The 12664-nt window shown below is 41.2% G+C and overlaps 1 protein-coding gene across 1 annotated transcript in view; it reads right to left on the bottom strand.

Moving 5' to 3' along the window:
- Window positions 1-441: 441 nt before the first annotated feature.
- The window catches only part of TEKT5 (tektin 5), a 48740-nt gene continuing 36517 nt past the window's right edge, over window positions 442-12664 (bottom strand). The window contains exon 7 of the mRNA XM_072878220.1: window positions 442-488. Within this exon, the coding sequence (XP_072734321.1) occupies window positions 455-488 (34 nt within the window). The 3' untranslated portion in view covers window positions 442-454. The remainder of the gene's footprint in view (window positions 489-12664) is intronic.

Genomic DNA, 12664 nt, shown 5'->3' with positions numbered 1-12664 from the left:
ATATGCCAGGGAGCAGCAAAGCCAATGCATGGCTGCAAGTTATTGATGGATAAAAAGTGTGTTTTCCTTGGGTAGGGAAACAGTTTGATCTGTGACTCCAAATATATTAGCCCACTGTAAAATGAGCTTGCAGGAAGGTGCTTGTGAAAAGCTGTGGAGGGGCAGTTCAGATTTTGAGTCCACTTCAATGTCAGTAAGAAAATCGCAACTACTCTTCTTTGGAATAATAAAATGATTGGAGGCTAGAAAAAAAAAATCCATGGCACTTCATATGTGTAACTTTAACAGTATTCTTCTCTTAAGTCGTAAGGACGTTTGCTGAGCCAAATAATGTTACCTTTGATTATTTTTCCCAGTAAAGTCAATCTTCCTTCAGGAGAAGGCCAGGTAATGTGATACTAAACACATTTCAGACATCTAAGGTCCATAGCTGTGTCAGTACTGAATTCAGTGGTCATTCTTCTGTGCCTTTTGAATCTTTCTGTGCTCTGTAAAAGAAAACAGTAAGTTAGTGCTACTCTTCTGTATTTGTTGATTACTACTTTTGAGCTGGAAAGAGATACTGATTCCAGTGAAAGGCATCTTGGAGGAGGAAGGCTGTGTAATTAAAGTAGAAACTGTATTTGGCCAACATTAGGAATCTGTCTGCACTGGTGTTTTAAGACTTGCACACATCTGCTGCTATTGAGTCTTACCTCTAAAACTGTCAAGTTCTCTCTTGTTATCTAGTGTGAAAACAATCAGCAAACAAGGGAGACTGGTTACTCAACCTTTTGTAGGGGCACTATAACCTGGATTCTGAGCTACTTTGGGAGATCAGTTTCACCTGTTTTGGGACAGTCTTCAGTCCTGCTATAAGCAGTTCTTCTAGTACTGGGGAGAAGTCAGTCAGTGACCAGTCTGTCGAAAATGATTTGTGGCTTAGTGCTTCTCCTTTCAGTACTTAACACAGCTGCTTCACCTAGCTCTATGTGAATGTGTTCCTGATAGTTTGGTTTCAGAAACTCCAGCGTGTTCATGTTTTTCAAACGAAAACTTAAGATTTCCATTCTAAGATTAGCATTGAAAAATGAAAGTAATCTGAATTTGGAATGAAAAAAAAAAAAAAATAAACCACTCATTGCAGAGCTCTAATTTCTGGCTTATTCTTGGAAAATAATTTTTTATAAACACAGTGCTACTGATGCAGGATTTCATTTGCTTCAGTTTACTGCATATTTTATTTGTTGTTGGATTTTTTCATTATAAATTATTTTGGAGGGTCTTTTGTGGTTACTTTTACAGAGCTGAAAGTGTTGTAAAGTCGTCTTCTGAAACACACCCCAAGAGGAATGGTGAGAATAGGTGCTCTTCCTGATGCCCGATAGGATCATGGCATGCTTGTTAGCTCATGCTAGAATTAGTCTTTTCTTGGCTTCTCTAGAGTATCTGCAGCTGGGTCAGGAATCATTGTGATATAAAACTTTCTCCCTCACAGTAACAGCTAGCAGAGTCTTCCTCTGAGCAGAAGTACCAAACCAAGAACTACCTGATGTAGAAGGAGAAACTGAGAAACACCACAAGCTCTATTTCAGGCTTTTTAATGCCTACAATATAGAGCAGGAATGCAGAAAAGCAAAGAGAGCCTAACCCATCAAAACTGATAAAAGCAGACACAAAGGCAGGCTTGGAGCTCTCTTGGACTAGTCCAGCCTTCATGCTTCTTGGTTGATGGAAAATTACCAGGAAATGACTGTTCACTGCAGTCCTTGCAGATTTTTTCTGGAGTTCTTCTAAATCAATCTTAGCTCAGAAACAAAGAAACGGTAAGGATAAAATGTAGAGCAGTTCTAAGAAAGTTCCAGCATGTACTGGGGAGGGTGCTGGTGGCATGAGGAAGAGGATACATAGCATGATGCTGATTAAGTGACTTCTAGGCAGGTACCCAAACCTGAAGGAAACAATTCATTCCAGAGGATGCATTCAGGCAACTCATCACTGAGTTATTTGACCAATTCTTACCACTGTGCCATGGTTGCTTGATTGCATGCATTTCTTCTGGGTGGGGGAGAAGCCAGATCAGTCCTTGCCCAGCAGCCTAACCCAGGAACTGGCGGGAGCAGAAAAACAGCAGATGGGAGGGAGGGAGGGAGGGTGCAGCATCTGACTATAGAACTCTGCGTATTAGCCAGCCCCTTACCTAACAATTCTTGTATTATTCAGTATTGCCTTCAACAGAGTTAATTCCCCATGAGTTACAAAGTGTTATACCAAAAGCTCGGATAAGCTACATCTACTACATTTCCCTAGTTTAACAAAAAAAAAATCTTGTCCTCTCAGGGGAAGAGATCAGGTTACTGGATGCCTTCTGCCTGTGGTAAATCTGTATCATTTTGTCCTCTCTTCAGTTGCACTCATATCTGTAGCTGTTCTTTTTTTTTTTTTTTTTTTGGAACCTTGTTCTAAAATTGCATATTGCTCAGCTCAGAAGAACAAGTCTCACAGTCTCATCAGTTGTTCCCCCTTCCTCTCATCTGTGCCTCGAATATTCCCCAGTCAGAGAGCCCTGCCCCTGCTTTGCTCAAGGTATTAAACGTCCTTGCCACCAGGCTCAGTGCCATGTGCCAGGGGACTCTGCAAGGCTATGACAGGTCTAAATACAAAGTGATGGCCTTAAGTAGGGAAATAGGGCTGCGTAAACTCTTGTAAATGTTGTCATACCAATAATAGTTCTGCTGCTCTTGAAATATGAAAGATAAATGAACATTAACATGCTGGAGCTATCTACTAGTAATAAATCACAGTGCTTAAATGTTTATGTATAGAAATTGTGGAGCTCTCCAATGCATAGCTATAACTTAACTGTGTTTGGGGAGAACCAGGTAGCAGTTATTTTGTGTAAGTGCTTTCAGTTGAGGTTCAAAAAATAATGTATCATTTAGGGCTGTCTGCTTGGCAAGTCTGTCAACTTTCCTGCGCAAACTGCAAATGAGGGGAAAAACTAATATTTTTTTTTTCACCCACCCTTGGATGACCTGTTTAGCAGCAAAGCCTTGTACATCACTTGCAGGTTAACAACAAGCCAAACCCGCTCTGCAGTCTCCCCCTGACACTTAACTTCTCCCATATTATTCCTGAGTTTTTCTTTGTATAGAGTTGACTTCAGTAAAGCACCATTGTTTGCTTAGGCACTTACTGTCTGTTCAGTGTTCAGGACACAGGAAACCTCAGCTATGCCAAAAATCTTTAATGAAGTATTTGGAGTACCTTTTTAAAAGGCATTCCTCCATCTAGCTGTAAACCTGTACTCTCTCTGCTCAGACTAACAAACATGAGGAGGAATATACGAACTGATATTTTTATTGGGTAAACCAATCCATTTGTGCTCAATCCAATGCACAAACTAATTCTGCACTAAGTAACTGTACAGATGAACCTTCCTTTTTTCCAGTAGACTTAAGGAATAAGCTCAGCTTTAAGGTTCTGGAAGAGGGAGAAATATTTTGTGATGTGTGGTACAGGGCATCCATCAGTAGTTAGTCATAAAACTCCCTCTGTTTTGAACATGGGTTATATGGCGCTTAATTTCCATAGCACCCCTGAGCTCATGTAGCTTGGAGTGGCACTTTTTAGTTAAATTCAGCTGGGAAGCTAATCACTTTTTGCGACTTACCCTCTTCATAGGAGTATGTATGTCTTTGCAGATACTTAGGAGGCTGCACTGTGCAAACAGCATTTGTGACACTGGCATCTAACAGCTTTTTCCCTGAGTCTATTTGATATGTATTTTCCTGCATGAAATGGAGGCATGGTGGTGCCGTTTCTTTTGTGTATCGGATGGCAGGAGGGAGAGGCCTGGAAAGGGTTGTGCTTTCCCATATATGAGAGAGGTGAAGTGGGGACACGGAGCCTGAGCAAGCAGAAAGGAGAAACAGCAGGAAGAGAAGTGCTTGTGTGTTGTAGCTCCCAAGGAGGGGGGCCGGGTAGGTAGGGTGCATGGATAGGGAGCAGCAGTGGCACAGACTAGAGCTTGCTGGAGGCAGGTTAGAACAAGCAACTGCAGTTTCAGCAGCCTGTTCAACCAAACTAGACTGAACCAGCAAGAGCACAACCCCAGTTCTGCAATGGCTACATGCATAACTGAGCTTTCTCAGTGGCTCCTCACTGTTCAGGCACAGCTCTGCGAGACTCTAACAAGACAGTGTGCACAGCAAGAGTGTGCCCCCCCCACGCCCCCCCCCGAACCCTGCAGAGAAAGCAGTTTCTTGTTCCTTTCTTCAAAGGGTCAAAAGGGTCAGAGGCAGGATGTGTAGCGGTCATCACTAATTCCAGTCTTGTTTGAAAAGCCATTCCCCGAGAGGTGGGTGTTTGTTTCAGGTACATTGCTGGTGCTGACAATTTAGAGGTAAACAACACTCATAACAAGTCTCCACCACAGTTAGAACTGTTCATCTGCCAATACTAAAGCAGTTGTCGTGGTATCTGAAGAAGCTAACCAAGACAGCTGGTTTCCTGATAACAAAAGTTGTCCCTTTAAGTACTGTCATGGTTCACACAAATATGTACTCTGCTACAGGAGGATGAAGAGAGGTTTCTTGTTGAAGTCTGTGCAGATCTGATGCATTATGCAAAAGTTCATGAGCGCATGTCTCCAGACACTGGTAATACCACTGTTCCTGCTTGGAGCCATCAGCAGTAGTGAAGCAAAAATTGCTGTGTTCTTCCAAATGAGGTTTTTCTGGTGTCTTTTCACCAGCCACTTCTTGTACCTTTGCAAAATTCTTCTACAGTAGACCTTGGTGCAGCTGAGTTGTAAAAACTTTGTGATAACCAATGGGGGAACTGTCAGCCACTGCAGATCCCTGAAGTACTCTGCATAGTGCTGTGTGATGCTACACAACGTTAATGTTGGCAGGCTACTGAAAACTAGGGACCTGTAGCTCAGCTTAACAATATGTATAGATTGCTCATAAGACAGGCAAGGTTCAAAAGCAGCAAAAAGCCCATGCCAAGAAAATGATGTGTATGCAAATATGTTTTTTAGCCAATTAGCCAACATATGCTGCAATCTAGTAAAATGTGTAACACAAATGATGCTTGTGGGTAGTTCAGTTTGAATTCCACCTGCTGGGTTTGACCAACCAGCTGTTCTCCAACCATCGATAGACTAGCCTTGTGGTTGCTGCCTCTCGTGCTCCCTTAATAAAGGATGTCTGGCTCAGCTCTGCAGCTGGCCCTTTCTGTTCCTCAAAGGAGTGGGATTAAGAAGAAGGAATCTGGGGCCAGTGGAAAACAGCAGGACTACTAGTGCCAGTTATGGGTTAGGATGTTTGAGGTCTAGAAAAAGCTGATGCTGGAGGAGAGAGTGGCCATCAGGACAGACAGACTGCAACAAAAGTGCCTGGCAGTACTGCAACTGATGGAAGTAATGCAGTAACCATAGTAGCATGGAGCTGAGTGTTGGCTGTAAAACATGTACAAAAGCCTTGGTTAACACTTAATCAGCTCAGTCCATGGGCTGAAGCCACAGCAGCATCTGCAGTGCAGAAGTGCCTGGACACAGGGCTGGATTAGAGCTCTCAGGACTGAGCAGCAGCATAGTTCTTTCCTGAGAGATTCAAGAGCGTCAGCATGTTTAGATCACTGTGCTTCTCTGCAGTGTACGCAAATGAACACAATAGATGCAAATAAAACTCCTGAGTCCATTTTCATGTTTACCTTGTTTTCCTGTATGGTGTGTTTGTAAATGCTTGCTAGTTAAACACAGCTAGTACTGCGTAGGAACATTAGGGGATCACGTACACATTTCTGGCACCATGTCAGGTGCTGGGAGAGCCAGAGCTGAGACAGTTATAGGTGGAGCTGTCTGAGATAGCTGCAAGTACAAGTTTCACAGACTTCTGTCGGAACACTGCCTGCAGGGCACAGATGTGATATGAGGGGATGAATACACTCCTCTTTGTTGCATTTTTGTAATAACACGACTGTTTTTGTTTCTGCAGCTGAGCTTTTAAAACAATGTTGTTCTTCCTCCTACAGTGCCTTAACTACACCGTAGCATACGAAGTGCCTAGATGTTTAGCCTGGGCCCTGCTATACCAGATGCCTGTTCAATAAACGCTTTTCCTTCTTGCATGCTAAAGCAAAGGACCAAACCAGAATGCGTAGACCACAAGGAGCATTTTGCAGGGGTTGTTGCAGGATGCCTGTGATCTAGGCAATCTGCAGTGTGCGGGACGGCTCTTGTGACAGTAACTGTGAAGTGCGGTTCAGTGTCACTGTAGCTCCCTGCTCTTGCTGTGCCAGCTCCGCTTGCTTGTGAAATAACTGTGGTGAGCTTTTAGATTCTGGAGAGGAGGGCACCCACTGACAGTCCTTGTCCCACCACCTTCCTGACCACACTTTGCTGGTTGCCCTCTGACCTGGAGATTATTTTCACCAGTCTTTTGTTTGTTTAAAGCCTGGTTTTCTTGTGCTGAATTTTCTTATGAATGTTTGTTTCACAACATTAAGAAATTTCCCACTAGAAGACAACCTCTGCTTTGTTTGTTTAGACATATTTCCTTTCAATTTTTTCCACTTTAAAATTTCCATTCAATATTGGAGGCTTTGGTGATAGTCATACAACAGTAAATGCCTTTAAAAAAAAAAACAAACCACAAACAACTGATTGGGAGTCTGATTTGTATAGCACAGGTCTGCCTTATATTAAATACACCAGATCAGCATGGATATTTTGTATAAGCTTTAATTTCTTTGCATTGGCAACCAATGAAGGACTGCTTTGGTGTTTATAAATACTGAGAGAAAATCCAAACAAAAGTTCAAACCACTGTGTTGTCTCCTCTACTTATTTGTCTAATATGGATACAGGAATGTTATCTATGTTTTTAAAAATAAAAATGTAAGAGATCAAAGGACATCGTAGGAAGACTGGATAAATATTTATGGATTTCAGTTGAAAAATAACTAGCCCTATAAAGTCTAAATAGTTAGGAGGGTCTTTCCTTCGCTAAATAATATTTAGACCAGTCTGACCTGTATTTTATTCTCCTGACTAAGTTTCAATAGAAGGTTTGTTTTATAGTGTGGTTTTTCAGCAGGCCTGAGGCCAGAGAACAGATCTGAACTGGTAATGCACGTAATAAGGAGCCAGTGGTTATTTTATGACTTGAGGAGAGCAAGCATGTTCTTACGTGATGTGGGATCATAATTCAGCAATACTGAAATTTCTACCATTCTTTAACACTTCAAAGCAATTTGTATTGGAAGAAAGATTTGCTGTTTTACATCCTCTATAAATGTAAATTCTTTATTGCACAGTAAAGCATTATTTATTTGTTATTGGTTATTTATTTTTCATTGTTGGAATTGGTTGTGCCTTTAGTGTAAGAATTTAATCCCTGGGTTTAAAAAAAGAAGCCTGTAATCTATTTGGGATGGGATTCCTTCTTTAAAAAAGAATTTGGGGGGAAGAAATGCAGAAATAAGCTACCACCATAGCCTGACACCATAGCAACCATGGTAGCTTGTAAACTACTGCTTTGGTGTTGGAATCCAGGTCCAGAGCCATCTGCTTTTGCTTTTGGTTGTCACTGGTATATCTACTTCTACTATGTTGCAATGCTCCTGTTCTCATTAACCTCTTCTATAGAATGTGGCATCCTGTATGCTTTCTCTCACAATGACGAAAGAAAATGAGCCAAAACCATTGTGTGTAGTGACAAGCATGTATCATAGCTGCTTGTGGGTTAAAAACTCAACCACCTCACAGAAAATTCTCTTCCCAGGATTCAAGGAGACAGAAATTTGAAATCTCATCTCTGCTGAACATAGTTTTGATGCATGCACTTTGCCATTATTTCCAAAAGCTATCAGGAGTTGTGTTGTATTAGGGAAATGCATGGTCATAATGCTTTAAATTCATGTCTGTAATTTCTAGGGGGAAAAAAAAATCCCGGAAAATCCTTTTTTTGGTCTGTAGATCTGTTGTATTGACCGAAACAGGCTTGGAGGTCAGTTATGCTGAATTGCTGGATCTGTCTCAAAGAAGATACAGTATATGCTCTGAAGAAGAGCATGGAGAAGCATGCTGAAGAACAAGCTCCAGTCACACTGCTTGACCAATTAAAAAAAAATCCGATCTGAAAAGGAGAGTGTGAAAGGGGAGGGTTCCCCAAGTTCTTCTACCTTAATGATACCCACCTCCATTCTCATGGGGAAAAGGAGAGAATTAGCATTTAAGGGACAGACTTAAATAATGTCTAGGTTTCTTCTGTAGCACTACCATCAGGAGAGAGTTAACTTCTCTTTGTGTTTCATTTCAGAGGTTTCACATGAGATATGCAGGTTGTAGATTTTATTTCCTTCTTTCAAAGAACATAATTCTGAAGATCAGGCTCTGAAAGGAAACAAGACCAATAGTCGGATTACAACCCTGGGCTTCAGGAGAGCAGACTTTGGCCTATTCAGGGATCCCATGGGATATGGTCCTGGAGAGAAGAGGTAATTGAGATCTTAGTGATTTTTCAAGGATGACCTCATCTGAGCTTGAGAATGGCCCATTAAAATGGGCAGGAAATAAACCAAAGGGGGCAGGAGGCCTGCACAGATAAACAAAGAGATGCTGACAAAGCTCAGGCATGAAAAAAAAAATGCACACAAGAGGTGGAAGCAGTGTCAGGTCACCCAGGAGGTGTATGCAGACAGCGTCCAAGGATGAGGGGTTGGTCAGGAAAGCCAAAATCTCGCAAGGGATGTGAAGAGCTACAAGAAGGGCATCTCCAAGTGTATCAGCAACAAAAGGAAGACTAGGGAAAATGTGGGCCCACTGGGTGAATGGGGCAGGGGACTCAGTGACAGCAATATGCAAAAGGCTGAGATACTCAATGCCTTATTCACCCTTGGTCTTTACTGGTAAGATACGTTCTCAGAAATCCCAGGTCCTTGAGACCAGTGGGAAAGTCTGGAGCGAGGAAGACTTACGCTTGGTAGAGGAGGATCAGGTGAAAAATACAGGAAATTCTACTTAAACTTGAGAAAAAACTTTTTTACTGTGAGGGTTATCAATCACTGGAACAGAGGGGTTGTGGAGTCTCCATCCTTAGTAATAGTCAAAACCTGACTGGACATGGCACTGAGCAATGTGCTCTGGTTGACTCCCCTCTGAGCAGGAGGATGGCTGGACTAGATGACCTCCAGGGGTCCCTTCCAATGTCAACTGTTCCGTGATTCTGTGAAATCAGTGTTTCTGAAGCAGCTGCAGAGTTGAGGACCTGAAGGTTTGACTCCAACTTCATATCTTCAGATTGAATGTTGCAGAGGTCTAAGTCAGTGCATAACCTTGCCCAAGACAGTAGTTACTCACCAAACTGTTGGCATATATTCTTAATTTGATTTTGGATTTCTTATTGCATTAGTGGGCCTGCATGTGCTATAAGTAAATACAGAGCTGAATGTTCCTTGACTTTTGGTAAAAATGGAAATGCCAAAATGCACCACTAGGAAGGCGGGGGGGAGCAGGTGTTGAGAGGTGCCTCCCATGCTGTTGCCCTTAATAAAATTAAAATACAGTAATATTATGAAGAAGTGCAATTGTGCAACTGTATTACCAAACTCTAATGGTATTTAAATGCAAATGCCCAAACTCAGCACTCTTTTGTCTCCATAGTTAACATTCCTTGTCTCCTGTTATTCACACCTTAATATCCTGTGCTGAAAGCACATGCCAGGTCTTACCCAGGTGAGTAGCTATACTGAAAAGACTTGTCATATGAGCACTGTCACATATATTGACTGGGGACACCATCTGTAAATTCTGTGTGGCAAGGCATTTAATCTGTACATGACAAATTTTGCTTCCTTGCTGTGATTTTTAAATTAAAAAAAAAAGGAGGAACAAACTACTAGTAGATTTAGCTAAAATAAGCTACCTTCACTATAATCAGTAACCTTGTGGCACTGAACTGGGATTATCGTTAGTGAAGATACTTACATCCATTGTTTTCTTACTCTGGAGGTTGAGTCCATAAACTTTTATGAGCTATAGTTTAGATAATGTTAGGAAATAGCTTGTCTGGAACTAAAATTATCTCATTGTTTGAAACAGGCTGGGACAGGTTTTGGTCTTTTCTGCATTAGTCTATTTGCTATAAAATAGATCTTATCTTTCAAGTATTATGAAACTGCTCATTAGATTTCTGGTCTTATACATGGAAATACAGTAGATCTGGCTTCTTGATGTCTGTGGCTGCATGTGAGTACAATAATTAATGATCTAGTTCATAAGAAGAGAGATCTAAGGAAAAAACTGAAAGAATGTTTATATTCTGTTGGGGGTTTTTTAAGAGATTCTCAGGTTTATCTGGGTGAGTATGATTGTCAGAAATGTGTTTCCTTTGATGTATTCCCATCACAACTGGGATTAAGTGCATTCTGGAGGCTGAGTGTAAATTCCTTTACGCAGTAACTCAGTGGCAGAACAAGACTACAGTCCAGGTTTTCTGCATTATCCATCTACCTTGTCTTTGAAGCAGCAAATAGTGACTTATTTTTAGCCTTTCTGGATGTATATAGGTTTATAGCCTAAGTCCATGGAAGTCTCCTCCATTTCAATAGCCTAAAGAAAACTGTTTACTTTTGAAAAGAGGATGTACACTATCAGCACACTGAAATGTGCTGCATGCATGGATACCACTAATGAAAGACAAGAGCACTTTCTTCACTTAATTTTTTTTCCACTAGGATAATATACTTTGTATCTTCTGGTCAGTTATAGTTAGGGAAGAAGATTATTTTTGTACAGCATTGTTATTTTGCATTACTCAGTAAAAATTTATTCTTGCTGGTAGTAGCTGAATCTCAGGGAATTACTGTTATCATGCAAAATGATGCTCTTAAAGAACACTACTAACTGTCATAGATCCATGGTTTTAGGCAGTCACTCTTAGTTGGAGTTCACACTGTTCAAACAAGTTCAGTGTTGTTTGCACTGACAATGTACCAAGTGAGTACTCCACCCAAAAGCAGAGCCAAGGTCTTGGAGAGAACATTGCTGAACAAAGGCACAGTCAGGAAGGAGCTGGAATTTGTGATGTTCAGAACTATTGTTCAGCCCCACCACCTCCATCCTAAAGCCCCCAAATTTTCAAATTCAGAGCTTTGATTCAGGCTCTTTTCACTGATGTTGATTGTTTTCAGACAAAGATTTTTTTCATTTTTTCTTCTGTCAAGAATTGTTACAAGAATTCAGCTCTCTTAGAAGTGCCTTCCTTCTGCTATATGTTTCTTAATTGAGTTCTTGGCATAAGGAGGGGAGAAACTATTTCTAGCTGTTAGAGTAGCTGTGTGAACTGGGAAAGCCTCCAACTTCTAGAAATGTATTTAAGGGCTTGAAGAAGATCCAAATTCCCAAATAATTCTTACTCCTTTGCTTGGTCAGCTGTTGGTATTTGATAAATAGGGTGGGACTATTGTCAATATTTAACAGCTCAACACAAATATTATTCTTCATACATTGTAAAAATAGTATATGAAATGCAAATCAAGTGCTTTAGTCTAGGGTTTGGTAGTAACAGAAGCAAGTGATAAAATCTCCCTTACCTCCATATGAAGGCATAGAGAAGGAGGAAAACGTTACCAGTGGTAACAGTCTTCCCTGCTGGAAACAAAACAGTGAGATTCCTTGCTCCCCCCACCTAAAGTCATGTCCCAAGGGAGGTTCTGTGATAGATGGTTGTTGTGAAGTGTTTCCAAGTAAGAAACAGCAAGGTATGACTATTAATTAAAACGAGATTACCAGTGAAGTGTTCAGTGACAGAGTTCCTCCTGCCTCCAGTGGCACATCACCAGGACCCCTTGAACTGCTCTGCAGTCATATATTGCAATATAAAAACAAATTATTTCTGGAACTTTCCCTATATTCAGAGAAATTCCTCCCAAAAAGCCACTATTTGGCATCAGCTTGCTGGACGGAGCCACCTGCCCTGTCCGTAGTCATGTGCAACGTGACTATGGCATTATCCTCGTTCAGAAAATCAAGATGCAGTGTAGTCAATGTGAGATGGGTTTAATGAGTATCAGAAGTAGGCCTAGATGTCACTTCCCAATCGTGTGTTCCAAAATGGTTTCCCACGGTTTTAAATCTTTGGAGACGTATCGCTATGTAAATGGTTTGACACAATAGCCAGGAGATGCTACTTTTTTTAACTGAAGGAGAGAAACTGAGTGTCAAACGGCTCAGCCACAACCATGCTCAGTGAAAACTGAGGTTAACTCACAAGGAAGTATCAGCACTGCTCAGCTCAGTGTGCCTCAGCAATGTTACTTTTATTGGTAGCTAGATTAAGCCACCACCCACACAAAACAAAGGATGAGGAACAGCGCCAGTTTATTCAGGAGACTTTCAAATCTAGCATTGTTTCAGATTTGGCTTTGGTCCAGCGTAAAATGTGTTTGTATGTTCCTAGAGCTGCCCCATAGAGAGGACCTTCAGGTAGCAGGAAACAGCTCAGTTACTAGAATTGTAGTTTTTTGGTTACTCTGTAAATGAGTGTGAGTAAATCCAGGAAAGAAACACAAATAACAGCAAAACATTATTACACCATTTTGTCCAAAACAGTCAGACTGCTTTACCATTAGTTAAAACTAGTTCTTCCTCAAATCCTTTTACTAGGATTACTGCACT

This window comes from Ciconia boyciana, chromosome 13 (assembly GCF_034638445.1).
Source record: "Ciconia boyciana chromosome 13, ASM3463844v1, whole genome shotgun sequence".
Classification (NCBI taxonomy): domain Eukaryota; kingdom Metazoa; phylum Chordata; class Aves; order Ciconiiformes; family Ciconiidae; genus Ciconia; species Ciconia boyciana.
Note: the sequence above shows the minus strand (reverse complement) of the source record. Positions and strands in the feature narration are given on the sequence as shown.